General features: G+C 49.1%; 5 protein-coding genes and 1 pseudogene across 6 annotated transcripts; 3 read left to right on the forward strand and 3 right to left on the reverse strand.

Moving 5' to 3' along the window:
- Positions 1 to 5,434: 5,434 nt before the first annotated feature.
- On the forward strand, positions 5,435 to 11,185 carry VAR3 (zinc finger (Ran-binding) family protein). Its single transcript, XM_048708979.2, has 5 exons — positions 5,435 to 6,009; positions 6,085 to 6,202; positions 7,560 to 7,822; positions 8,375 to 8,473; positions 8,561 to 11,185. Exons 1-5 carry the CDS (start codon positions 5,444 to 5,446, stop codon positions 10,824 to 10,826), a joined length of 3,312 nt encoding a protein of 1,103 aa, XP_048564936.1. The 5' UTR covers positions 5,435 to 5,443; the 3' UTR covers positions 10,827 to 11,185.
- Positions 11,186 to 11,562: 377 nt separating this feature from the next.
- Positions 11,563 to 14,321, forward strand: LOC125545113 (large ribosomal subunit protein eL24). Of its 2 annotated transcripts, none has more exons than XM_048708982.2 (6): positions 11,563 to 11,664; positions 12,827 to 12,870; positions 12,995 to 13,070; positions 13,209 to 13,310; positions 13,680 to 13,828; positions 13,978 to 14,321. In XM_048708982.2, the coding sequence occupies exons 2-6, from the start codon at positions 12,860 to 12,862 to the stop codon at positions 14,126 to 14,128; spliced, it is 489 nt and encodes a 162-aa protein (XP_048564939.1). In that variant the 5' UTR covers positions 11,563 to 11,664; positions 12,827 to 12,859; the 3' UTR covers positions 14,129 to 14,321. The 2 variants fall into 2 exon arrangements, with proteins under 2 accessions (XP_048564939.1, XP_048564940.1); XM_048708983.2 differs by having other exon boundaries at positions 11,643 to 11,784.
- Positions 14,322 to 15,411: 1,090 nt separating this feature from the next.
- Positions 15,412 to 17,253, reverse strand: LOC147980556 (pentatricopeptide repeat-containing protein At2g22410, mitochondrial pseudogene; annotated as a pseudogene).
- Positions 17,254 to 17,809: 556 nt separating this feature from the next.
- Positions 17,810 to 19,468, reverse strand: LOC125546972 (pentatricopeptide repeat-containing protein At1g09220, mitochondrial). Its single transcript, XM_048711044.2, has 2 exons — positions 19,347 to 19,468; positions 17,810 to 19,256 (listed from the first exon to the last, which is right to left on the reverse strand). Exon 2 carries the CDS (start codon positions 19,229 to 19,231, stop codon positions 17,810 to 17,812), a length of 1,422 nt encoding a protein of 473 aa, XP_048567001.2. The 5' UTR covers positions 19,232 to 19,256; positions 19,347 to 19,468.
- Positions 19,324 to 21,624, forward strand: LOC125545111 (Tetratricopeptide repeat (TPR)-like superfamily protein). The gene has a single exon (XM_048708980.2). It carries the CDS (start codon positions 19,526 to 19,528, stop codon positions 21,104 to 21,106), a length of 1,581 nt encoding a protein of 526 aa, XP_048564937.1. The 5' UTR covers positions 19,324 to 19,525; the 3' UTR covers positions 21,107 to 21,624.
- A 1,242-nt stretch (positions 21,625 to 22,866) lies between these two features.
- LOC125545112 (NAC domain-containing protein 68) lies at positions 22,867 to 24,484 on the reverse strand. Its single transcript, XM_048708981.2, has 3 exons — positions 24,055 to 24,484; positions 23,643 to 23,929; positions 22,867 to 23,532 (listed from the first exon to the last, which is right to left on the reverse strand). Exons 1-3 carry the CDS (start codon positions 24,287 to 24,289, stop codon positions 23,110 to 23,112), a joined length of 945 nt encoding a protein of 314 aa, XP_048564938.1. The 5' UTR covers positions 24,290 to 24,484; the 3' UTR covers positions 22,867 to 23,109.
- Between the last annotated feature and the right edge of the window lie 1,893 nt (positions 24,485 to 26,377).

The raw sequence follows: 26,377 nt of genomic DNA on the forward strand, positions 1-26,377 counted from the left end.
CAGTAACCACGTACATCTATTCCTATAACCCTAGCGTCATCGAACCTTAAGCGTGTAGACCCTACGAGTTCGGGAGGCATGCAGACATGACCGAGACATCTCTCCGACCAATAACCAATAGCGGGATCAGATACCCATGTTGGCTCCCACATGCTCCACGATGATCTCATCGGATGAACCACGATGTCGGGGATTCAATCAATCCCGTACTCACTTCCCTTTGTCTACCGGTATGATACTTGCCCGAGATTCGATCGTTGGTATCCCTATACCTTGTTCAATCTCGTTACCGGTAAGTCTCTTTACTCGTTCGTAACACATCATCCCATGATCAACTCCTTGGTCACATTGAGCTCATTATGATGATGTCCTACCGAGTGGGTCCAGAGATACCCCTCCGTCACACAGAGTGACAAATCCCAGTCTCGATTCGTGCCAACTCAACAAACACTTTTGGAGATACCCGTAGTGCACCTTTATAGCCACCCAGTTACGTTGTGACGTTTGGCACACCCAAAGCATTCCTACGGTATCCAGGAGTTGCACAATCTCATGGTCTAAGGAAATGATACTTGACATTAGAAAAGCTTTAGCAGACGAACTACACGATCTTGTGCTATGCTTAGGATTGGGTCTTGTCCATCACATCATTCTCCTAATGATGTGATCCCATTATCAATGACATCCAATGTCCATGGTCAGGAAACCGTAACCATCTATTGATCAACAAGCTAGTCAACTAGAGGCTCACTAGGGACATGTTGTGGTCTATGTATTCACACATGTATTACGATTTCCGGATAACACAATTATAGCATGAACAATAGACAATTATCATGAACAAGGAAATATAATAATAGTAACCATTTTATTATTGCCTCTAGGGCATATTTCCAACAGAAAGCCGCCACCGCTTGAGCCGCCTCCCGGTCCATGATTACCGTCGAACATGCTAGAATTCTTGAAAGCCTTCATGATCGTACAGTCCTTCCATAAGTGAGTGGCTGGTTTCTGCTGAGTACCGTGCCTTGGACAAGGCTCATTTAACAGCTACTCAAGAGTGGGACATGACCCGCCGGACCAAGGGGGTGGCCTCCCCTTACGTCGCTGATTATTGCCCTGTGCGTTGGTGTTAGCCACAAACTCCAGACTACCGTCAGCCTTATGTTTATTATTACCTCCTTGATTTGTCGGGTTATGCTGGTGGCCCTTGCCATTGCCGTTCTTCTTTCTCTTCCCTGTCTTCTCTTCGTCAGACGCGGGATCCTTGGTAATATCAGAGTCGGCGTATTTGACGAGAGCCGCCATCAGCTGGCCCATGTCATTACAATCGCGCTTGAGCCGCCCTAGCTTCTGTTTTGGAGGTTCAAAACGGCAATTTTTCTCCAACATTAAGACCGCGGAGCCGGCATCCATCTTATCAGATGAATGTATTATTTCCTTCACCCGGCGCACCCAATGGGTCGTGGATTCACTTTCCTCTTGCTTGCAATTAGTTAAGTCCACAATCGTCATCGGTTGCTTGCATGTATCTTTGAAGTTCTGAATAAACCGGGCTTTCAACTCTGCCCATGAGCCGATGGAATTGGGTGGCAACCCCTTCAACCAAGTGCGAGCTATTCCATCCAACATCATGGTGAAGTACTTGGCCATCATTGCGTCACTGACCTCCAGTAACTCCATGGCCATCTCGTAACTTTCAATCCATGCCCCGGGCTGTAAGTGAGCTGTGTAATTAGGCACCTTACGAGGCCCCTTAAAATCCTTTGGCAAGCGCTCATTACGCAGAGCCGGCACCAAGCAAGGTACACCTCCAGTCCTCGTGGTCACACCTGCTTCAATAGAGGTCATTGGATAAACTGGAAAAGCTTGGTGAGCCGCCTGCTCAGCTGCCTGTTGAACCGCCCGCTCAGCCTCTTAGCGGATCCTATCCTGGTCAACCAAATTAAGAGCTCCATCACGCGCTGGGTCATGCCTATGCGGCTGGTTACGGCGCTGGGCGTTGCTTGACACGACCGATGAATCCATATGCCTGCTATAACTCGGGCTCCGGCTTGGGCGAGGGGTTGAATGAATCCTGTCTCGACTATAAGAGTATGACTCTTGCTGTGCCAGAGCCGTCTGAAGAAGTTCTCTGACCCTTCGTGTTTCGATCGCCGTCGGGGAGTCGCCTTCCATCGAGAGAGCCGCCAAACATGCCGATGCAGCGATCAGATTCTCCAAAGGGTTAGAAAAATGACCCGGTGGTGTTGGTGTATAATGAGGCGGAGCAGTATTCACACGAGGGGGTTCCATAGCCCGCGGCTGAACCAGCGCCCCTGCCCCGGGTGTTGTAATCTGGTTTGCCTCTGGTGGGTTACTGGGACCGGCCCCAGGTGTGTGGAAAAGGTTCCTAGGATCGTAAGTCAGAGGCAGACATGATTGAGTCTTCTGGTGCCTTCTCCTCATGACCTCGTTTGATGCGTTCATAACCATCGTGAGCCGAAAAGCCTCTGATTGAAGCTGCTGAGCCCGAGCGTCCAAAGCCGCCCGCTCTGCAACCATCCTGACGTCCTCCGCCGCCAAGTTTTCCTTGGCTTGTGCTACCTCCCCACGTAAACGTGCCACCTCCGCATCATGCTGAGCCTTATGCGCCGGTTCGACCACAGCGGTCAACAGGGCCGTCATCCTATCCATGAGATCCATCAGCACCTGAGCCGGTGGTCGCACGGGGTCTCCTCACCCGGCCGCTGCCGACCCGGTGGATATCGCTGCCGCAGCCGTAGAGTTTTGAGCGGGCCGTGTACCAGTCTATTCGGCGGCTCAAAGGGGTCCGGAATACTGCTGCCATCGGAACAGCCCCCAAGCCCGCCATCTTGTAGTTGATACAATGAATCCGTCTCACCTGTGGATGACTCACCGTCAGAGTAGACAGCCGTCTCACCGCCATCCACAGATCCTTCAGAAAACTCTTCTCCATGGATGCAACCCACGAAGGCACGCCTCACGGCGGGCTGAGTCCGGGCGGGTCTCGCACGCTGAGCCGTCTCGATGAGGTCGGTGCAGGTGTTCGGCTCAAGGCCCGGCTCGCCGATCCGGCCAATGAAGACGTGGATTCCGCTGAAGGGGACCCGGTGCCCGTACTCAATTGAGTCGGCGTCGGGGCCCCAGCCTGCGTCGTCGATGTAGAGCTTGCCGTGCCAACTCTTGGTCATCCGGCCCATAGCGTATCCCTTGAGCCCTTCAAAACTGCTCTTCAAGAACTCAAATCCACCGTGCGCTGGCCCCACGGTGGGCGCCAACTGTCGTGGAATTGTCATGACAGATGTCCTAGAGAAAGGACTTAGTCATGGAGCCATCGCAACTAGGAAGCTTAAAGGGGTTAATTGGGACAAAGGACACGAGAGGTTTATACTGATTCGGCCCCTTGCGGTGAAGGTAAAGCCTAGTCCAGTTGATGTGGTATTGTTAGGTTTCAATGACCAAGGAGCGAATACACTAGCTTGGCTCTCGATCTGTTGTCTCTTGCCCTAAGCCGTCGTCGGGTCGTCCCCTTATATACACGGGTTGATGCCCTGCGGCCTACAGAGTCCCGGCCGGCTCATACAAATGTGTCCGGCTCGGTGACATCTCTTACATGCCTTGTATTACAAGTCTATTCATACATGGTGGTTTATACCTATGGGCCATAAGCCGCCTCCCGGCTTGGGCCTATTATAAGCCTAATCGTAAACCATCATCTTGTATACTCTTGGGCTTTATTCTTTTAAACCGCCATTGTAGTTGACCCGGCCCCTCCTGGGCGGGTCATTCCTGGTAGTCATATCCTCAACAGTTTGGTATTCCTTTTCTGCGAAACTCTAAAACAAGGAAAAAACATAAACTGACACTGTGCTCTAGGTTAATAGGTTAGTCCCAAAAATTATATAAAATATCATATTAATGCATATAAAACATCCAAAACATATAATATAATAGAATGGAACAACAAAAAAATATAGATATGTTGGAGACGTATCAGCGACGAGAGTGGAGGGTGCGGCAGCACAATGCGGAGGACACAGATCTTGGAGGGATTGATGAAGGCCTTAGCGTCAGTGGAAAAGTCAGGCATCGCGGTTGGGGTCGACGCAGCAGCGCGACAGGCGATAGGGGAGGTGGATCATCCGGGGGATTGGATCGAGAGGAGGAGGGGTGGGGGCGTTCATGAGTTGGTCTTTTATTTTATCGGCGACTATTTTTTTCCTACACTCAGGATGGTTCTTTCCTGATTTACGGGATCTTCCCCCAAGATCTACGGACGAGAGGGGTATGCGTGGGTGGTTCTTTCCTGATTTTTTCCATGCGAGAGAGAGGTGGAGGCAGGTGCTTTATTTGGAAAAAATCGGTGGGGATTTCTCTCCATTGATGGGGAAACGAATGAAACCAACAAACGACCTACGTATCGAGACTTTAGGAGTAGAGATAATACTTTCACAATAAGATTTGTTTGTCATGTTTTACTTGTTATTTCCTTAAATCCGTTATCTGTTTCCTGAAAATCTATTATTTATTTCCCAAAACAAATTGCATTGATGAGAGAGATCATTGATTTGGAAAGTTAGGAAAATTAGATCCGTGATCTTTTGTATGTTAGGAAAGTGATGATTTTTTCCCGTACGAGAGAGAGGTGGAGGCAGACACTTTATTTGAAGAAAAAAAAACAGTGGAGATGTCTCTCCATCGATGGGGAGAGGATCGATCGATAGGGAAATGAACGAAACCAACAAACGGACTTTAGGAGTAGAGATAATACTTTCACAATAAAATTTGTTTGTCATGTTTAATTGTTAATTTCCTTAAAATCCATTATTTGTTTCCTAAATATTATTTATTTCCCAAAACAAATTGTATTGATGAGAGAGATCGTTGATTTGGATAAGTTAGGAAAGTTAGAACCGTGATTTTTTGTACGTTAGGAAAGTGCTGATTTTTTGAAAGAAAAGAGTGAAGAGAAGAATAAACCAATGGATTAGAAAAACAATGGAAGGGGGTGGTGGGATGTGGGACGAAGAAAAATCGGACGAAAATAAACCGTACCAGGCTACCAAGTGTTCCATTAGGAGTAGAAGATTGGATGATTAGAGGGACAGTGATATCCGCAGCCCATCGGGTTCAAGCCCTGGCGCTCTCATTATTTCTGAATTTATTTCAAAATTTTCGGCGACTCGCTTTCAGTTGAAGGAGACGTTCCCATTGACAATGAGTCGCCTGCAGTAACTTCGTAAATCTCAAAATGATATGTCGGATCAGAAGGTGCTCATAGCGTAGGGTATGCGTATGTGCGTTCATAAAGGCGAGTGCATGCACATATGTCTGAGCGCTTGCGTTTGTACTGTGTTAAAAAAATTCAGGGTTATTAAACAAACATTTCTCTCTCTCTCTCTCGTTGTCGGGGTGATTGGTGAATCCTAGCCGTGCGATCATGCCGAGATATTTCTTCCACAGCGCCGTCCGGCTAAACCCGACCATCCGCTGGGCCGCCAATTTGGGGAGTAGCAGGCAAAGGCCTACAGGAAGGAGGCGTAGAACCCTCTCCTCCTCCAGGTCTCGGCTCTCCGCCGTCGCCGCCGTCGCCATGGGCAGCGCCTCCAAGCTGCTGTCCTCCCTCTTGCTCACCTCCTCCCCGCTCCGTCTCCGGCCCTCCGCCGCCGCCTTCGCGCTCATCCTCTCCTCGCGCACCGCGGCATCCCGCCGCCAACACCTGCTCTCCTCCCCCTCTCCCCTCCGCACGCTCTCCACCTCGGCCGCCGCCGCCGCCTCACCCCTCCCCTACAGCTCCAGCTCCGCCTCGTCAGCCCCACCGCTCCACGCCCCTTTCCCGGAATGGTCCCGCCTGGTCGACCGCCTCGCGGCCGCCGGCTACGCCGCCCGCGCCCCCTCCCCCGCCGATGAGCTCGCCGTCGCCTCCGGCAGCGGCCTGTCGGCCGAGGCGGAGTCCGCTGTGTCCTCCTGCCTGGCCTTCGCGCGCGACCGGCCCGACCTTCTCAGGTGAAGTGAATCGCTTGGCCATCTGGCCGGCTGGTTTTTTCCCTCACGTTGCTGATTGATTGGATGTGACCACAGGTCGCTGCCAACGATGGATGTCGAGGTTGTGGTGTCTAACGTTGCACCGGCCCTGTTCAAGGGAGGTGAGGAATCTGCGCAGCGGCTGCAGCAATACCTTGCGGGTGAAGAGGACAATGTGAGTTCTTATCCGTTTTGCAAGTTGGTCACATCACTCTTGTGGAGTGGTTGTCTAGTACTCCCTCCGTTCACAAGAATTATGGAATGGAGGGAGTATATTACAGTAGATTTTACATATGTGATATGTGTGATCATCAGTCAACTAGATAATTATTTTGGTTAGCTCAAGTTACCGCATATGTTTCTCTACCGGATTTGTAGCCATATGTTGTGAGCGATACAGTAAAAAATATAATTAAGAAGGAAATACCAAACATGCCATTCAGTTCAGGGACAACCCTCTGTATAATTCCCATTAAATTTTGAGCATTTCAGTTCATCATTTTCTCGCTGCACCTTTGTTACACCCCTTGTTGCTTTTATGATGGGTGATGTTGAACATCTGATAGGAATGCTGTATATTCTTCAGTTCCGATTTCACCAGGGTTACAACTGTGGTTACATGGCATTGTACAGAAAGTAATACAAGGATAGTCAGTATATATGTAGTTAGAGGAAAACATCCATCACACCTTAGCCTTGCTGAATGCAACTTGCAGTCTAGCAAGCTGTGAACAACAGAGCTTAACTAGCAAATGCATACAACTTAATGCGTGACTTGTACTGTTAATGACATCCAGAGGGGCACAGAGCTCAACTAAGAACTTATATAACTACAAAGTCACAAAACATAACTTGCGCCAGGCGGAGGCATGAAGGCGTGGCGGCTGGTGTGGAGGTTGCGTCATCGGAAGGAAGCGGTGGTGGCGATTAGGGGCCTCGATGTTGTGGAGGAGGCTGGAGCTCTCATAGAACAAATTCAAATCCTTCCTTTTTGGATAGGGATTAAGGCAGAGAGATTTCTCATCATATATATAGGGGCTGTTTGGATTGGAGCCTGCAGCTGCCAAGCCAAAAATTTGGTAGTTGACCAAGTGCTGGCGCTCCTTTGAATGGCCACCAAATAATTGGCTCGCCCAGGACGTGGGGGGCTTCTCCAGTTCATTTTCTCGCCAAAATTGGCAGGGGCGTGGGCAGCTGAAAGCTGCGCCAAAATTTTGGCTTGCCCACGAATTGGCAGGGCGTGCTGGGGTGTCAACCAAACAGCCTCATAGTTAGCTATTTGACTTGGGCTTTGGTTTGAGATGTTTTGTGGTAGAACCGTAGAAGTATTCCCATTTATTTCATTTATTGAAACCGAATCCGAAGGGGGATTCTTGGGATAAGCCATAAGCATATCCTGTACGGAAAGAACAGATTTCTTAAGAATTCTTGCAACAGGTTTCAGTTGCCATTTCACAAATGTTGATCCCACATTATGCAATGTGACAGAACTGTATTGGTCAAGACACTAAAGACGTGATAACTTTTGCCAGGCAATTCAATCAGTCAGAGCGGAAACTGTGGACATTGTTCGGTACTTGTTAAGTTACACATACAGTTCGTCAAACAACTATTTAGAAGACAAAGAACTCACTGATTCAGCTGTCAGAAATATCTTGGCTGAGCTAGTTAATTCTAGTGGACTTGCCCACACCTCCAGTTTCGTGGAGTCAACAGTTGAGAGTCAACCTGAACGATTCTCTAGGCATCCAGGGCAAAATGTTGAGATGAAACGTGGTGACTGGATTTGCACAAGGTATGTTGTGGATATTTTTATTTATTAACTTGACAGTTGCATGCCACATCGCCTTACTCTAAAGTGCCGACTAAATTCTACATCTTCTCTTTCTAGATGTGATACACCTAAAATATACACACTCATTTTCTTGTGCTGTAGCATAGTCTTGCACAAGCATGCATCTATGTAATAAATCATTTTTCATTTTTGAACAATGCTGTTGTTGTCTCAGTCTTTTCACACTTGGCTTGTTTTACCTCCGTGTATGTTTTCTCATCTATATTCCTAACCAACATTTAGCTAATCATGACCAATTATGTGCTATTCTCATAATTTTGTACAAAGAGGACCAAAACTCGCATCTGTAAAATAAATTCGCAACTACTTGTATTGTCAGACGCATTTGAGATCATTTGCTACTGGTTTGTTTACTACTCCCCCCGTCCCACAATGTAAGATGTTTTTGCAAATGCCTTACATTGTGGGACGGAGGGAGTACTTATTTGAAATATTTTTACCCTTGTTCATATTTTCGTAATGTTGACTCTAAATATGCTCTGCAACCTACAGATGTAGCTTTATGAACTTTGCAAGAAATGCGAGGTGCCTTGAGTGCAATGAGCATCGGCCAAAGAAGATGTTGACTGGCGGAGAGTGGGAATGCCCTCAGTAAGCTTCGACATGCTAACTTCATTTTTGTGATTTGAAGTTATTTATGCTTCAAGATGGCTGACTTTGTATTGTCCTTTTGCCAAGGTGTGAATTCTATAATTATGGGAGGAACATGTCATGCTTAAGATGTGCTTGCAAAAGACCAGCGACAACTGCATCTGCTGGTACTGGTTTAGGCGGTGTAGCAGAGCTTCTTAGTGGAACTAATGCTGGTAGATCTGAAATTGAGAGAAAACTCGCTGAAAGCGATGAGAAGGCAGAAAGGTGGTTGAGCAAAGTATCTCAACTTGACGATTCTGCTGATTTAAGTAGTCTGGCAACTGATGAGGATTTTCCTGAGATTATGCCTATGAGGAAGGGAGTCAATAAATTTGTAGTTAGCACACGGAAGACACCATTGGAGAGAAGATTGGCAAGTGCACAGTACAGCAGTAACAATAGCCCTCAAGCAACAGCATCCGACTCCAAGATTAGTCAAACTTTAGACAGGATACTTGGGCGTTCGGCATCTACTTCTGCCCCAAACAATCAGTCTGATAATGGGGGTGTAAATGCTGAGACTCCCAGGAAATTAACAGGCCATCTTGGTGATATCGACCCCGTTCCTTTTGTGCCATTATCTGCTGATCTGTTTACCAAGCCACAGAATGCAAAGAGTAATGAACAGGCAGATAGGGACTGTCAAATAAATAAGGAAACTGGTAGTTCCACACCCGATATCCCACAGGCCTCAACTGAGAGGAAAGATGTTGACAAATCATTAGATACTGCTGAGAAATGGTCCAAGAAAGTCGCAGAACTCGACAGTGTAAATGACCTTTCAAGTGCTATTTCTGATGAAGACTTTCCTGATATTATGCCAATGAGGAAGGGTGAGAACCGGTTTGTTATTAGTAAGAAAAAAGACCGCTCGCTGACATCACCACAGTACCAGAGGCGCAGTGTGCTTGAGCAGGCTAACAATTCCGATTTCGTCCCATTTGTTCCGTTTCCTCCTGATTATTTTGCCAAGAAAGATGCGCCATCGGAGAGTACTCCAGATACGGGAATAGTTTCAGAAAGTTCTCCATCAGCTGATAAGCTGCCAGAAACAAATGCTCCATCAAGACATTTGGGAAATAACCCAAACACCTCACAGGTGATTGGCCCTCAGGGAAGTAGCATCACGAGTAATGAGAACTGGAATAGGAATTACTCTCAGCAGAGCTCGAGTCCAGGTAGTTATACACGTGGTGGAAGCAGCAGCCAGCAGTATCAACAGCAACCTTATGAAATGGGTGATCGATCTACTGGTACACCAAATTCAGGCGCCTGGAACCCAAACTACTCCCAGGGGACGTCTACTGATGTCAGAGGAGGATCTAGCTACTATAAGCGTCAACAGCAACCCCATGAGGGCGGTGATCGATCTCGTGAAACTTCAAATACTGGTGCTTTGAACACAAACCACTCCCCGGGGAGGTTTAATGATGTCAGAGGTGGATCTAGCAACTATCAGCATCAACAGCAACCTCATGAGGCGGGTGGTCGATCTAGTGGAACTTCGAATACTGGTGCTTGGAACACAAACTACTCCCAGTCCCACGGGAGGTTTAATGATGGCAGAGGTGGATCTAACAACTATCATCATCAACAGCAACCTCATGAGGTGGGCGATCGATCTAGTGGAACTTCGAATACTGGTGCTTGGAACACAAACTACTCCCAGTCCCAGGGGAGGTTTAATGATGGCAGGGGTGGATCTAGCAACTATCAGTATCAGACACAACCTCATCAGGCGGGTGGTCCATCCAGTGGCTCTTCGAACACTCTGAACACAAACTACTCTCAGGGGAGCTTCAACGAGGGTCGAGATACATCTACCTACAATCAGGGAAGCTATCCCACACAACCGTCTTATACGCCTGGCTATAGTAATCACAGCAACAGCAATGCTTGGAGCAGCAACAACAACCAAAATTGGAGTGGTTCACATCCTGATAGTAGGGTTTCTACTACTGGCATTGGTTCCACTAACCCTAATCAAGCAACAGGCTACTCAAGCTACGGAGGTGGAGGTTATACTGGAAAGAGCTTAGAAGGCTCTGCTGTGAAGGACCCTGATCCTCTGGACATGTCCGAGGAAGCCAAGGCCGAGAGATGGTTCAGGAGGGCAGCCCAGATCAAGGACATCTCCGAGCTCGCCAACATTCCCGACGAGGACTTCCCTGAGATAATGCCGATGAGGAAGGGTGTGAACAGATTCGTGGTGAGCAAGAGAAAGACGCCGTTGGAGAGGAGGTTAACCTCTCCTCAGTACAGAAGGAACCTACCGATTGTAAGCTCTGAGCCGGACAAAGATGCTAGCTGAAAGCAGATATAGTATCTACTACCTCTGTACCGAAATACTTGTAGTTGGGGGAACTTGTACTAATTTCCTCCAACTACAAGTATTTTGGTCGGAGGGAGTATCTATCTATTCAATGCAAGGATGAAGAGTTTACACAAGGATATATACTTCTACTTCCGATGGTGATAATAAGCAGCAAGGTGAAATCCACGTGGAGGAAATAGTTGGACTCCCAGAACATTTTTCTGTATCCTAAAGTTTTGTCCTCGACCATTAGGGATATTTTGTTTTGCTGGGTTACATTTGTATCAGTTGTATGCATGTGTTGTTGTACCTGAAACCCTGATGCAATCATCAAATAATTTGTACGTTGGATTCAAGCATCATATACTTTTGTTACCCTATTTCCTTTTGCTCGAAAATTAAAGTGCCCGTGTATAACTGAGGTGATATTGTTGTAAATGGAAAATGTAGTTGACCACCCAATAATTTGTACGTTGGATTCAAGCATCATATACTTTTGTTACCCTATTTTCAAGCATCATAGTTTTTTTTTGTTGTTGTTGGGAAAGATGTCGATCATAGCTTGGCAGGAGGACCCTCTGATTTCTGGGTTTTTTTTTACACGAGGAGGCGTGGCCCAGAAAAGACATAGCACGGGAAATGAGAAAGCCTACAAGACCAAAAACCCGGTCGAGCAACAGTGGGCTCCGACCAGCAAACCCTACTCGAACGGCCCATTAGCCCAACAACCCCACGCTCACCCCACCCCTCGCGAGGTCATCAAAACCCTACCCGCGGCACACATCTCCCCCCACTTCCCCCCATCCGCCGCCGCCGCGCCTCCTCCTCGCCCAAGGTATCCCTCCCATCCTCTCCTCCGCCCATCTCCCCCGTCCTCCTAGGCCAATCCGTCCGGCGGTCGCTCCTCCTTCCGCCGCGCTGCTCCTCCGCCAGTTCGTCCGTTTCGTTTCGCAAGGTCTGGTTGGTTTGGATCCGATGATAGGCGGCCGTGTCTCTCGATTCGTAGCCTAGGTCACCGGCAGTGGCTTAGTTCCTAGGGTTTCGCCGTTATGGGTGTTCGAGATGTGTTCGTTTTGCTTGAGTCCTTTCGTCAGATGCGAGGGAGCGAGCCATGGGACGACGCATAGTTTGTTGTCCCGTGATCTGGATGCGTCCATTACCTCAAGCGCAGTTAGGTTTATTGTTGAAGTGACTTTCTGCCTGCTGTTCGTGAGATCTTGCACAGGTACTGGGCCACCGAATACAGATGCGCTGTTGCAGTTTTAGGTGGCCTAATCTTTACCGTGCAGTACATGGGTCTTTGTGTTTCTGCTGCCAGTAGTTACCCAATAATCATCCAGCCTTTATTTACGATTATGGTGTTGTGTTATTCTTTGTTTGTCTAAAGTAGGATCCAGAGCACAAGTACTGAGGCACGGTAGCCGTTCTGGTTGCTCAGTTGCCATTTATTTGTTGTGCAAGAGAGACATGGGAACCCGCTTTGCAGCAGAGATTGAACTCTACTTTCTGCCGCCAGTAGTCGCCCAACATCACCCATTTGATTCTTGTTTGACATGCATCTGACATTGTTTGTACTAGAGTTTATCCTATTTCTAGACAGTAGCTACTTGATAATGAGCTTACTATTGGGCCTCTCTGTCAAGTTACCACAACCTTTAGGTTGGTTCATTTGGACCAGAGCACAAGTACTGAGGCATGGTAGCCGTTCTGGTTGCACAGTTGTCATATTTTTGTTGTGCAAGAGAAACAGGGAACCCGCTTTGCAGCAGAGATTTACTCCAGTTTCTGCAGCCAGTAGTCACCCGAAACCACACACTTCAGTATGAAAGATGAACATGAGTACACAATTTACACCCTGTTGGTTATGAGGTTTTCATGATTGTGCTTTGTGGTCATTCTATGCTAAAGAGCCTGCTTTGTTGTTATTGTTCTTTTGTGTTCCCTTCCTTTATGTCCTTATTAAGTGTTGCTCATGTTTGTTCTGATCTCATTTTTAGGTAGGAGCTTGTGAAAGTTCTAAGGCTGAGAAGATGGTTCTGAAGTAAGCTATATGTTATTGCAAATTAGCTTGTCTTCTCTACTTAGTTTGATAGTAGTGACACCTCGAGTATGGTTTTACAATTGTTGTCTTAAGTGCTCAAATTGTTGTTTCATTTGTTCTACAGGACCGAGCTCTGCCGTTTTAGCGGCCAGAAGATTTACCCAGGGAAGGGTATCAGGTTCATTCGTTCGGATTCGCAGGTAAACTTTGTTATGTTAAGGTCACTTATATTGTTGTTGAATGGTCTAGGTCATCAGTATTAAGCCTAGAAGTTTTTTCTGTTGATTCTTCTTCAAACAGGAACCACCAACTAACGATTCAGATATTTTGTGCTGCAGGTTTTCCTCTTTGCCAACTCAAAATGCAAGCGCTACTTCCACAACCGCCTCAAGCCTGCAAAGCTTTGCTGGACAGCGATGTACAGGAAGCAGCACAAGAAGGTATCACATTTTGCTGCTAAGTTCTTAATTTTTAGACAAAGAAATGTTGCTAGAATTAGGTTGCACGAACTCTGTTTGTAATTTGCATTTCACTTGTCATTAATTTGAGGGCAAATTCCTCCCTACAGTTTGATATGCTTGTGTGTTGGTATTTATAACAAACAATTAGATCACATTTGTTATGTTATTTATAGACCACTGCTTCTCTTAGCATGCCTGTATTTATGCATGCCAGTCCTTCTGTAATCTTAACCCTCATGATCTGCAACTTCCTGTGTTTGCTGCGACAAATGATTATTTTTTGTTTTTGGTTACTAATTTGTCCTGTCATGTGTATTTACTGGGCTGTGCTTCGATGTGTCAATGCAGGACATCCATGCTGAGGCTGCCAAGAAGAGGCGCCGCACCACCAAGAAGCCGTACTCACGGTCGATTGTTGGTGCCACTCTGGAAGTTATCCAGAAGAAGAGGGCTGAGAAGCCTGAAGTCCGTGATGCTGCCCGAGAAGCCGCTCTCCGGTACGTTTTCAATCTCTTAATTCCTATTCCAGCATTGTGTCTACGCCTAAATCTTCTGTTGCGAAAACTGATAACTTTGGATATTCTAGCAGCTGTTGATATTATTGTTTGCTTTTCTATCATCTCACCCTTGATTCATCATGTTGCAGTGAGATCAAGGAGCGGATCAAGAAGACCAAGGATGAGAAGAAGGCCAAGAAGGCAGAGGTGACCAAGTCCCAGAAGTCACAGGGGGGCAAGGGCGCCGTGCAGAAGGGTTCCAAGGGCCCAAAGATTGGCGGTGGCGGCGGGAAGCGTTGAAAGTCGATTACGCCATAGACATAGAGTTGTGCTGCCTAGCCTTGTTTCCTATCCTACTATCATAGACCTTTGTCAAGTTATTACCCCGCCCTCTTGAATTTGCACCTTATCTGTGAGGCTGAATGGTGTTAACGTTTTGGATTGTCTCGATGAGTTTATTTATAATGAATGGTACTTATGTTGGTTCTTGTCACTTAGTTTTCTCATGCAACTGGCGCCAACGCGATGGATCTTTATAGGGTTGCCGTTGCTCTGTAGGTCCTCTAGCTGATTATTCTATAGCTTCTAAGTCTTGCTATAGCTGATTCTAAGAAGTTCCAGGTCTCCCGTCCTAATTCTATAGCTTCTAAGTCTTGCTATATATACTTCGAAAATCAAACCTTGCTACCTTATGTATGATCATATACCTGTTACTATAATGATCAATGAGATTTATAGGAGCAAGGGCATCGATTGGTTTCACCTCCTCATTCGCGCACAGGTAATGGTTTGGCACCTTGTGAATACTCCCTCCGTTTTGAATTACTTGTCGCAGGTATGGATGTATCTAGATGTATTTTAGTTCTAGATACATCTATTTCTGCGACGAATAATTTGAAACGGAGGGAGTAGAAGTGAGGCGGTGGTGGTTCTAGATCCAGGGTGTTTGCTGGCGATTTCGTCGCTCCCCTTCCCCTCCTATCATCGTATTGGCATCGCGAGGGGGAGGGGAGCTCCGGTCTCTCGGCCAGGCGCGTTTTAATCTTTAGAGGTTTTTGAGTTTCCTCCGCCGATGTCATGTGGTGGTGCTCATTGGAATAATGATCTCTCAGCCCGTGCTCCTGCTCGTTGTAGGTGTTGCTGGTGCCGACGAGAGCTTATGGGGTCCAAGCTGTCAGTGCGGTTACGATCTGGTGTTGCATCTTGGCATGGCGGTGGCGATGCTCTTGGAGTGCGGCGGTGATGACTGGTGCGGATTTGAGGAAGATGGTGGAGAATACGACCACCTATTGAAGGGCGGGTTGGCGTTGACCCTAAAGCCGGCGTTGAAGAGGCTTGGACTCGTTTCTTATCGGGCTAGATCCAGAAGTCGGTGTTGAAGAGGCTCGGACCCCAATTAATGTTCCTTATCAGGTTAGATCCAGCCTTTAGCTCATTAACGGACTTCGGTTGATGTTCCTTATCAGGCTAGATTCAGCCTTTAGCTCATTAACGCCTCCTGGCTAGGGATGGTATGCAGGTGTACAACCGCTTGTATTCTCTTTGTTTTCTGTTGTTTGTCATATCATCTATGTATCCTTAAATAAAAGTAATGTGTGCCTACGGGCGTGCATCCTTTTTTCTGGCTTTGCATTATTCACATCGTTATGACAAAATTGGCTACAGAGTAATTAACATCATTCTCTCGGTCCATGGACCCGAGCATCACTCTATAGCTAGCAGTGCCAGCAGTCGACGACACTGCAAGCGGGCAATTTCCTCACACGCCTATCCTCCATCCGCTGCCTGACCTCCATGGCGTCGCTCCATCTATCAGCCCCCGCATACGCATTGCTCATCAGCGTGTAGTCCCCGCCGTCCCCGCCGTCCAGCTCCCTGAGCCTCTCGGCGGCCACCTCGGCGACGCCCAAATCACCGTGCGTTCTGGCCGCCCCCAGCAGTATCCTGTAGACGACGGGCTCAGGAGCGACGGGCATCTCGGCGATGAACCCCAGCGCTTTCGTCAGCCGACCGGCGCGCCCCAGGAGGTCGACGATGACGCCGTAGTGCTTCATCTGCGGCTCCACGCCGTGGACCGACCTCATGCTCTCGAAGTGGCCGAGCCCCTCCTCGACGAGCTCCGCGTTGGCGCACGCGATCAGCACACCGAGGAAGGTGACCTCGTTCGGCCTGAACCCTTCGGCGAGCATGGCGCGGAAGGCGCCCAGGGCTTCGTGTCCGGAGCCGTTGTTCGCCAGCCCCATTATGATCGAGTTCCATGACAGGGTGTCCTTCTCTTTCGTTTCTCTGAAGACCTGCAGCGCCTCCTTGGTGCTTCCGCATTTCGCGTACATGTCGATCAGAGAATTGTGCAGGATGGTGTCGGCTTCGATGCCGTGTCGCCTCACGTAGTCGTGGATCCACTTGCCGAGATCGAGAGCGCCTAGGTGCGCGCAGGCAGAGAGTACACTCGCGAGCACGACCGCGTCCGGTTTCACCTTGGCTCTCTGCATCTGCCTGAAGAGTTCCAAGGCGTCAGAGAACTGACTGGCTTGTGAATAGCCGGATATCATAGAGCTCCATGAGATCAGATCTTTGCTAGGAATTTCCTCGAATAACCTTCTCGCCGAGACCAGATCCCCCGCTTTCGAATATGCGGTGATCATTGCGTTCATTGTCACGGTGTTCCTATCCTTCATGTTGAAGAAAACCTTTTCAGCCGATTGCAGCTGCCCACGTCTGCCATAGTAATCTATCAAAGTATTGCCCAAGTAGATACCCACCTCTATGCAGTAATCCTCTATGTACTTGACCAAGCAATCTGCCATGCTCCAATCTCCTAGACGAGTGCACGCAGAAACAACCTTGACCATAGTGACCTTATCAGCTCTCACTCCTTCGCCGTGCATCAACCTGAATAACTTCAAGACCTCTTGTAATCTATTGCACTGGCTGTATCCACATATCAAAGAGTTCCAGGACACCACATCCTTAACCAGCATCTCATGGAAAACAGATCTTGCGCAGCACAAATCACCACAGGCAGCATATAGATGAATCAGCGAATTGGAAACGAAGATATCCGAAAGAAGCCCGAATTTCAGTACATGGTTGTGCATCTGTTTCCCTTCCTTAAGAGCACTAATCCTTGCACAAGCCTTCACTACAAATGGGAACGTCAGGTTGTCCGGCTCCATACCTTCTCCTCGAGCCTTCTTGTAGAAAGCAATTGCATCTTCTGGTGCATCGCTTTGAGCAAGCCCCCTGAGTATGATATTCCGAAGGTAAGTTGTTGGTGCTTCAATCTGCCCATATACTTTATGAGCAAGAGCCAAATCTGGTTGTAGAATAGCATAGAATCTGAGAATCTTAGACATTGCATATTGGCAATTGTACAGACCAGAAACAATGAGATGGCCATGAAGCTTCTTTATGGCTTCCATCATTACAATGCTGAAAGAAAACTGGATTTTTTCATGAACAGTGGATCAGTGAGGGGAAATGCAGTATGGCACATGTCACTCAACACATCTGCTTCCTGGAAGGGATTAACAAGATAAGTAAAAGAGCAACAAAAAGTAATACTGTGAACTAGTACAAAAGCGGCAAAGAATAATACCGTGAACTAGTCTTTTTGAAAATGGAACAAATGACCATATTGTCGATGCTTATTAACAACATATTATACAAAAAAACGAATAGTGGATAATGAGATTGTGATTTTTAAATACAAAGGTCATATGATTCAACAATCATTCAGCAACAACAACAAAGCCTTTAGTCCCAAACAAGTTGGGGTAGGCTAGATTTGAAACCCATAAGATAAAAAACTCTCAGTTCTTTTATCTTTGCACGAAAGATATAAAAGGTAAAAGAACACAATAAACCCACCATAAGTAGGAAGATCTAATCGCATTTGGTATAATGCAGGGAGACAATTGTAATGATGGAACAAAAACTCTTAAAACTGCATGGAGCTTCTTCCCATGATTTGGTTCTGAATTACTGACTCTCATCAACCAAAGCAAGCCCAGGAACCTTAACAGCATTTCTCTCATCTACTAGCTTTCGTGCTCTTTCAGCATCACTAAACCTACCGAGCTCAGTAAGCATATTGGATACCACCACAAAATCACCTCCAGATTCTCTTTCAATGTCTAGTATTTTCTTCATTGCCCTCTTCCCCATCTCCACTTCTCCATACTTACTGCAACAACCCAGCAGTGTCCTCCACACAACTGAATTAACCTCCATAGGCAGACCACTTATTACTTGCTCAGCCTCACATAATCGTCCAGCCCTCCCTAGCATGTCTATGATACAACCAAAATGTTTGATCTCTGGAGTTAGATTGTATTCATAAACCATGCTTCTGAAAAACAGTACTCCTTGCTCGACCAGCCCGCCATGGTTGCAAGCATTGAGAACACTTAAGAAGGTGACTCTGTTAGGCCTGATTCCAGCTCTTCTCATCTCTGCAAACAGTTCAACTGCCTCAGTTGACAACCCGTGCATTGCAAACCCTGAAATTATTGATGTCCATGACACCAAGTTTCTCCTACCCAGCATTTCATGGAAAATCTTCAGTGAGTTGTTTATAGACCCAAGCTTGGCATACAAGTCTATGAGCGAATTCCCAACTCGGATATCCAACACAAGAAGACCCTTCTTCTCACAATAGCCGTGCAAGGCCTCACCCAAAAGAATCCTTCCAATATTTGATACCGCAGGTACAACCGCTAAAACAGTTATCTCGCTTGGATCAACGCCTTCAGCCATCATGCGGCGAAAGAGAGCAACGGCCTCCACAGACCGACAGGAGCGTGTGTACCCATCAATCATCCCGGTCCACGAGACAACATTCCTACAGGGCATCCGCTCAAAGAGCAGCCTCGCGTACTCAACCTCGCCCCGCGCAGCAAACCCGGTGATCACCACGTTCCAAGTAACCGCATTCTTCGCCGGCATCTCCTCGAACGCAATCCGAGCATCCGCCAGGCACCCGCACATGACATATGCGTTGACAAGGGCGGTATGCACGTAGGCGTGGAACTCGAACCCCTTGCGGACGGCGAGCCCGTGCAGCTGCGCGCCGGCCCGCGGCCACGCCAGGGCCGCGCAGGCCCCGAGGGCGTGCGCGAAGGCGTAGGTGTCGTCGGCCGCGTGCCGGCGCGCGTCCCTGAAGAGGCTCAGGGCCTCCTGGGGGAGAGGGCCGCGGGAGTAGGCCTTGAGGAGCGCGTGCCAGGGCGTGGGACGGCGGTCGAACACCTGGCGGGCAACGAGCTGGGCGTGGATCTGGAGGAGCGGGCGCCTCTCCGCCTGGTGCCTCAGGAGGAGGGCGACCAGGCCCCGGACGTGGGCGGCGGCGGCGTCGTGGGAGGGCGCGCAGCCCTGCCGCAAGAGGTCAGCCGGGAACCGCGCCATGAGGGGGGCTCCGTCTTCTCCAGCCCTACCAACGCCTCTCTCGTCTACTTAGAATATGTCATGGTGCAATGGAGTGAGAGAGAGAGAGAGAGAGAGAGAGAGAGAGAGGCATTACCTTGTCTGGAGAGAAGGTGGAGGAGGCTCGACTCGAAATCGTCCGAGGCTTTCTCCCTCCCGCGCCGGCGTCCAAAAAGAATGTGCTTTTGCTTGCGCTTCCCGGGCGTACCACGTTGCTCTGTTGACAGTTGACACGAGGCAACTCGCCGCCCGATCCTCACTCGTCGCTCCTCCTCGATGTTGCGCAGGGTCCTCGCCGGAGCGATCACGCGCCTCTCCGGCCCCGGATTCTCCAGCCCACCGCCGAGGAGACGGCCTCTCCTCCCGCCCAACGCCCCGCGCCTCTCCACCGCGCGGGTGCCGTCCGGCGGCGGCGAGGGCAGCGAGGGGGAGGATGACGACGACCCGTTCTCCTTCCCGGACCAGCAGCAGCTCCCGCTGGACGTGGCGCGGGGCGTGGACGCCGTCGTCGCGGCGGCCGAGGGCGCCCACTTGGACGCCGCGCGCGCCGGGGCCCTCCTGGAGCAATGCGGCGCCGCGGCTTCCGAGACGCTCGTGGTGGCCGCGCTCTCGCGCCTCCGCAACAGCTGGGCCGCCGCGCACGCCGCGTTCCGGTGGGCGGCCTCGCGGGGGCGGCCGCAGCCCGGGTACGCCCCGGGGCGCCACGCGTGCCACTCCATGCTCGCCATCCTCGCCAGGCACCGCCGCTTCGACGACGCCCGCGCCCTGCTCGACGAAATGCGCCGCAGGTCGCTCGCGTCGCCGAGGGCGGTGCTCCTCCTAATCCGGCGCTACTGCGCCGCGCGGGACGTTGCTAGCGCGATCGCCGCGTTCCGCTCACTCCCGAGCTTCGGCATTGAGCCCGGGGTCACCCAGTTCCATGGCCTCCTCAGCGCCCTCTGCCGGTACAAGAACGTCAAGGACGCGGAGCACCTGCTTCTGTCGAGCGGGAAGGAGTTCCCGTTCGAGACCAAGGGCTTCAACATCGTGCTCAGCGGCTGGTGCAACATGGTCTGCAGCACGCGGGAGGCCAAGAGGTTTTGGGCCGTCATGGAGCTCAGGGGCATCGCGAGGGACGTTGTGTCTTATGGGAGCATGATCTCGTGCTTCTCGAAGGCCGGGAGCTTGGACTCAGTCATGAAGCTCTTTAACCGCATGAAGGAGGCTGGCATTGTGCCTGACCGGAAGGTGTACAATGCAGTTGTGCACGCGCTCGCCAAGGGACGGTGCGTGGATGAGGCAAGAGCGCTTGTCCGGAGTATGGAGGAGAAGGGGGTTGCACCAGACACGGCCACTTACAACTCCCTCATTCGGCCTCTTTGCAAGGCTCGTCAGGTCCAGGAGGCAAGGGAGATGTTTGATGAGATGGTAGGAAGGGGGCTGTTGGCATCGGTGAGGACATTCCATGCATTGTTCGATGTTGCTACAAGCCCCACTGAGGTCTTTGATCTGTTGGACAAGATGAAGGCACTACATTGCGAGCCAGAGATGGACACTTATATTATGTTGATCCGGAAGTTCTGCAGATGGAAGCAGCACGACAGTGTGGAGAAACTGTGGAACGCAATGCCTGCAAACGGACTGACCCCTGATCGGAGTGCATACATCGTGTTCATACATGGATTGTTCCTGAATGGGAAGCTAGAGGAGGCTGCAAAGTATTTTGAGGAGATGAAAGCCAAGGGATTTTCACCAGAGGAGAAGACTGAATCAATGATACAGGCGTGGCGTTCAGGCAGAGAGCTTGCCAAGGCATCGGCTTCTGTCGGTTCAAAACATGGTTCTGTGTCTCTCAAAGTAACTCGTAGAGAGTGGTAAAGATGAAGAGCACTTGAAAGTGATCTATAGAAAGAAACACAGCTGTTGTTTTCGAGTAACTGCTAGACACTTTGGAGAGAGATTATTTGGTTATTCAGAAAGATGAGTCTGATTACTTTCAAGTGATCTTCATCTACTTTGTTGTGGTTGGTTTGGTCAAGGAAGCCACGCTCGCAAGGGCCCTTGCTTTCGTTAGAGTTATTGTCAGCGATGACCTCAGCTGAGGGTATGCTGTTTGGTTTCCTTTGTTCCAGTCTGTAATCAAACTTTGTTCCTTCTAACAAGAAGGCGCAGAGCTCCTACCGTATTTGAAAAGAGTATGTTTACCCAGTTATTTTCGTTCTCACTAGATTGCTTGGCTGTAGATTGGAATTAGAAAGTGCAACCTAGGGTTTGTCCTTTTGAAACTTGGATAGGCATCACTTTGCTATGACCCTTCTTTTGTAGCTCATAGTTTGTACTGGGTACATGTTCAATGATTGGTTCACAACATATAATGACTGTCCACTATATTCATACTGGTCCGACTCCTATACTTTCACATAATAATATGTGCAGAGATTTTACAAAATAGTGAGAGCTCATTTCATATGGTTTGATACTAGTACTAAATACACACTTCAATATGTAGCTGTATTCAATATTAGCAGTTCCATTTTCATGCTTCCATTGTTTGCAGAGTGTACTGGCATATTTATTCACATATAACCATTTAGTGACCACTCATCGCACTGCAGAATTGGCCGCTGTGTGAAGTTTTAGGTCATATAATTTTCTTCTTGACAAACATATTGTTTTCTTTCTGCCAGCCAGCCATTGCAACCTTTCTGATAGCATTAATTCAGTGCATGTGCACACTAAATAGTCCAGCTACAAGAGCACATTGGATCGAAGCTGGGGCGGGTTGCCGCCAGCCTGCTTGTAATCAATGAATCTGTTGATTCTGAGGTGAGCGTCTACCAGAATTCCAGTTATATCTGATCAGTTAGGCGTTATTTTCTCTGCTATCCTGTGGCTTCAGTTAGGCCTAGTAGCTAGTGGATTCGATCATACCGATGATAAATATTGTACGCGTCAAAAATTTATCTTCGCATGTGATGTTTCAAGACCTTTCTGTAATATCCTGTAGGATATCCCTGCTAACAGCAAGTAGCTTGTTCTGTCAGTTGTCACTGCATATATCCTGATCTCTGTTATGCAAGTCCAGTCTCCAAAAGATGGTGTTGATGCAAGTTGCTTTAAATTTTGTTGATAAGACGATGACAGGTAATGGATACAGTTATGGTGAAAACAACTTATTTTCTCTGTACAAGCTACAGCCAACTGAGCCATGCTTGTCATGCTAGTGTCCACTGTCAATTTCATGGCATCTTATGGCTGCTAGCCTGCAAGTGTCGCTAACTCATATGACTCATAATGCAGACTAACATAGTGCATGATCACGTCCCAACTTTAACCGATAGCTGCGTGGTCGACAACCAGTTGCAGTCTGCCTGTTCATGTATGCACTGAATGTTACCATTATGCTGTTAATATCTGAACCCACTGTAACCAAATTCGGATAAACACCAAATATTCTTTTTTAAATAATTGGAAGAGGTGAAAAATGAAATATCAGCTGTGAAATAATCATATATTACCTCCGTCCCAAATTACCTGTCTTAGATTTTTCTAGATACAGCTAACACTAAAACTGTCTAGATACATCCAAGACAAGTAATACTGGACGGAGGGAATATGTGTTTCAGATTTGTTTCAGATTGATCAAGGGTCAGAAGAATAAGTTTGGTGTTTAGACTTGAGATTATTTTGAGAACAAAATCACATGTTTGTTCAGAATACCAAATTTATAGATCGAAACCAAAGAATAAATACTGCTACAAGCCTACCACCACATCTTCAGAATCATGCCTGGGAAATTTCTACCTCTTTCTAGTTCAACAAAGTAAGTATTTGTCTAATCACTTCTATTTCCAATAATTTACACCATATCTTATTCCATCTCAGAATGGTGGCAAGATTGTTTGCCACATCGGCCTCATCATCTGCGGCGAGCTCATCGGCTGCAGGTAGCCGCTGCCGTTCTGCCCAGGCATCGTTGTTGGGTTCACCATCTGCCCCATGTTCATATAACAAGTCTGCAGGTCGTCCATACTCAGGCCGGTGAACCAGTCGCTGTCCTCCTTCACCGTCACCATCCTCGCCTGCTGCTGCGCCATGTCCATGAAACCATGCTGCTGCAGGCCGGAGGCGCTGTCGATCTCGGAGGAGTCGTGCGTCTGGAAGCTGTCGGACATGGCGTCGGTCGCCAGCGCGTCCATGACCTCCCCGTTCGGCCCGGCCTCCACAGCCATGTCCTGCTCCACCTTGAGCTTCTCCCAGTTGTTCTTCTTGTTGTACAGCCGGCACAGCACCCATTCGTCCAGCTGCAATAGCCGCACATCACAGAGAGAGAAGGATCAGTATTCAGCATCGATCGATTGATCAGTATTGTTGGTGAGCAAAGTGCAAACTGGAAGGAAGACGCTGGGGTTACCTTGAGGGATCCCTTCTTGCCGGGTGCGCGGTCGGCTTCGGCGATGCGGTACTCGTGCATGATCCAGTCGGTCTTGACGCCCCTGGGCGCCCTGCCGGAGTAGAAGACGAGCGCCTTCTTGATGCCGACCGTCCTGCCGCCGCTCTCCCTGGGCGCCACCGGCTTGTCGGCGCCCGTGGCCTTCCAGTAGCCGGTGCCGGCGGAGCGGTTGGGGCGCGAGCCGTTGGGGTACTTGCGGTCGCGCGGCGTGAAGAAGTACCACTCCCTGCTCCCGAACAGCGCCCTCTCTGCACGAACGCCAAGGTCAGCACAGCACACACTGAAGGAGCAAGAACGAGGAAGCCAAGAAGGAGGAAGGAGGAGAGGAAAAAACAGGGGAGGGGAGGGGAGAAAGGAGGAAGAGAAGGCGCACCGGGCAGATCCCAGGGGTTGAACTTGTAGAGATCGACCTCGGCGATGATGGGCACGGGCTGCGGCTGGCCGGCCACCTTCCTGCAGAGGTAGTGCACGACGAGCTCGTCGTCCGTGGGGTGGAACCGGAAGCCCGGCGGCAGGTTGAGCTCCGCCTCCGCGTCCCTCCGCCCGCTGCTCCCCTCCGCCCCCGCCGCCGCCCCCGTCGGCTCAGCCTTCACCATTGCCGTCATCATCCTCCTCCTCCTCGCGTTCGCTCGCTCGCTCGCTCGCTCCACCACCTTGGAGAAAAGCCCGGCCCTCGCGCGGTGGTGCCGCGGTGTTGGAAGGGAAGAGAAAGGCGGCTGGTTGTGATATCGCCTCCTGGGACCTGGAGCCCTTCTCTTTAGTCGATGGCTCGTTTCCTTGGCGACCAAGTACGTTTGTAGGGCGGGGCGCCCGGGGCGGCTATATACGGGCCCCCGCCCGCGCCACGTGGGCCGCGGCGGGCCCGCGCGTGCCCCCGAGCTGCTCGTGGCGTGGGCTTGGATGAGGACGGCCGGCCGTGCGCTGCTGCGCGGAAGTTTCCCGCGGCGACAAGAGTTTGACCCCTCCCGACGGCTGCGCTGAAAGGGACGGAAGGGTCAAAAGCGCGCGGGAGGGATTTTCCGGCGGGAAAATATATCCCCGCGACCAGCCTCGGCGGCCCGTCGAATGGCCGCGCGTCTAGGTGCGTCGGCAGGCGCGGGCTGGTCCTCCGTGTTCTCGACCTCTCATCTGCTGCATTGCACCACGTGCGAGTTGCGGCGGCCATGCACTACTATGTCGTGATACGTGGAGGAAGGTATGAGGACATGAGGTTACGACCCGCGCATGCGCATGGCATGCCTGCATGCGTGAAGGTTTTCTTTCCATCGCGCCTTGGATTTTTCTCCGGGGAAAACTTTTAAAAGTTGAGGGATCACGCTAAGCTAGAATGCTACGTGACCCTTCAAAGATGCCATTGTTTAGTTTCAGCCTATAAACGTGGATACATGACCACGTCAAGTCCTACTCTCTGTGTATAGAAGAAAATAAACGTGGATGCAATTTTTTTTCTAAAAATTAAGACATTAATCCAGGCGGTCTATATTAATGTCTATATTAAACTATATTGAAACGAGTAACACATACACTAAAGCGTGTCTATGTACATTTAATTTAGAAAAAAAGTTACAACATATTATATTCATGAACGAAGGAAGTACATATGTCATTTTTTTTCTTTTTTTTGCGGGAAAAACTTTCAATCTATTTATCTTCAATCATGGTAATACAACGAACACTAGAAATAATAAAAATTACATCAAGGTCCGTAGACCACCTAGCGACGACTACATGCACTGAAGCGAGCCGAAGGCGCGCCGCTGTTATCGCCCCTCCCTTACCGGAGCCGGGAAGACGTTGTTGTAGTAGACAGTCGGGAAGTCGTCATGCTAAGGCCCCATAGAACCAACGCACCAGAACAGCAAACCGTCACAGATGAAGAGTGTAGATCAAAGGATCCACCCTGAAGATACACGAACGAAGACGAACGACGAACAGATCCGAGCAAATATATCCACCAAAGACAGATATGCCGGAGACACACCTCCACAGGCCCATCAATGATGCTAGACACGTCACCGGAACGGAGGCTAGGCGGGGAGACCTTTATTCTATCTTCAGGGAGCCGCAGCCGTCTCGCTTTCATGAATAGGACACAAACCCTAATAAAACTCGAAAAAAGATCTAAAAACGGAGCCCTCTCACCGGCAAAGGCCGAGATCCACTCCACCTCCATGGCCTAAGGCCACCGGAGACGGAGCGGACCGGCGCCGGCGCCGGCGGGAGGCAGAGAACCCTAACTTTTGAAGGCGGCGGCTGGCTAGGAAGACCATGGCTCAATCCTGGACCACTTTTTATTTCTGCGAAAGGAAATAATTCACAACTAAATGGGAAATACATATGACATTTCAATTGCGTCTAACATGGATTATCACCGTCCTACGGGCCAACATAGTTAATTCCCATGTCGGCCACGGAAGGATATGCTTGAAACATTATCTATCTTCACAATTCATAATTCTCAAGTCGATCCACAGAACAGAAGGATATGCTTGAAACATTATCTATCTTCACAGTTCAAAATTCTCATGCCGATCCACAGAAGAACAGAAGGATATACTTGGAACATCACAACATTTAAACAATTCAAGTTCCCCAAAAAGGAAATTTTAAACAATTCGAGAGGATAATGCTCAAGCTTGGCCTGTTCATACCGAAGCATACCACATACTCCTACCTAGTACCGCCATCTGTTTACC

Source organism: Triticum urartu, chromosome 3A (assembly GCF_056163025.1).
Source record: "Triticum urartu cultivar PI428250 chromosome 3A, HENAU_Tu73, whole genome shotgun sequence".
In the NCBI taxonomy this organism is placed as follows: domain Eukaryota; kingdom Viridiplantae; phylum Streptophyta; class Magnoliopsida; order Poales; family Poaceae; genus Triticum; species Triticum urartu.

What these genes read in the sequence shown, in the direction of transcription:
- LOC125545112 (XM_048708981.2), bottom strand. Translation starts at nt 24,289, where the DNA reads ATGATGACGGCAATGGTGAAGGCTGAGCCGACGGGGGCGGCGGCGGGG. An exon ending in CAACCCCTGGGATCTGCCCG is followed by an intron (nt 23,930 to 24,054) that starts GTGCGCCTTCTC and finishes GCGTTCGTGCAG; the next exon opens with AGAGGGCGCTGTTCGGGAGC. An exon ending in GCAAGAAGGGATCCCTCAAG is followed by an intron (nt 23,533 to 23,642) that starts GTAACCCCAGCG and finishes CGGCTATTGCAG; the next exon opens with CTGGACGAATGGGTGCTGTG.
- LOC125545113 (XM_048708982.2), top strand. An exon ending in TCATTCGTTCGGATTCGCAG is followed by an intron (nt 13,071 to 13,208) that starts GTAAACTTTGTT and finishes TTTGTGCTGCAG; the next exon opens with GTTTTCCTCTTTGCCAACTC. An exon ending in GCCCGAGAAGCCGCTCTCCG is followed by an intron (nt 13,829 to 13,977) that starts GTACGTTTTCAA and finishes ATCATGTTGCAG; the next exon opens with TGAGATCAAGGAGCGGATCA.
- VAR3 (XM_048708979.2), top strand. Translation starts at nt 5,444, where the DNA reads ATGCCGAGATATTTCTTCCACAGCGCCGTCCGGCTAAACCCGACCATC. An exon ending in TTGCGGGTGAAGAGGACAAT is followed by an intron (nt 6,203 to 7,559) that starts GTGAGTTCTTAT and finishes AACTTTTGCCAG; the next exon opens with GCAATTCAATCAGTCAGAGC. An exon ending in GGTGACTGGATTTGCACAAG is followed by an intron (nt 7,823 to 8,374) that starts GTATGTTGTGGA and finishes TGCAACCTACAG; the next exon opens with ATGTAGCTTTATGAACTTTG.
- LOC125546972 (XM_048711044.2), bottom strand. Translation starts at nt 19,231, where the DNA reads ATGGCGCGGTTCCCGGCTGACCTCTTGCGGCAGGGCTGCGCGCCCTCC.
- LOC125545111 (XM_048708980.2), top strand. Translation starts at nt 19,526, where the DNA reads ATGTTGCGCAGGGTCCTCGCCGGAGCGATCACGCGCCTCTCCGGCCCC.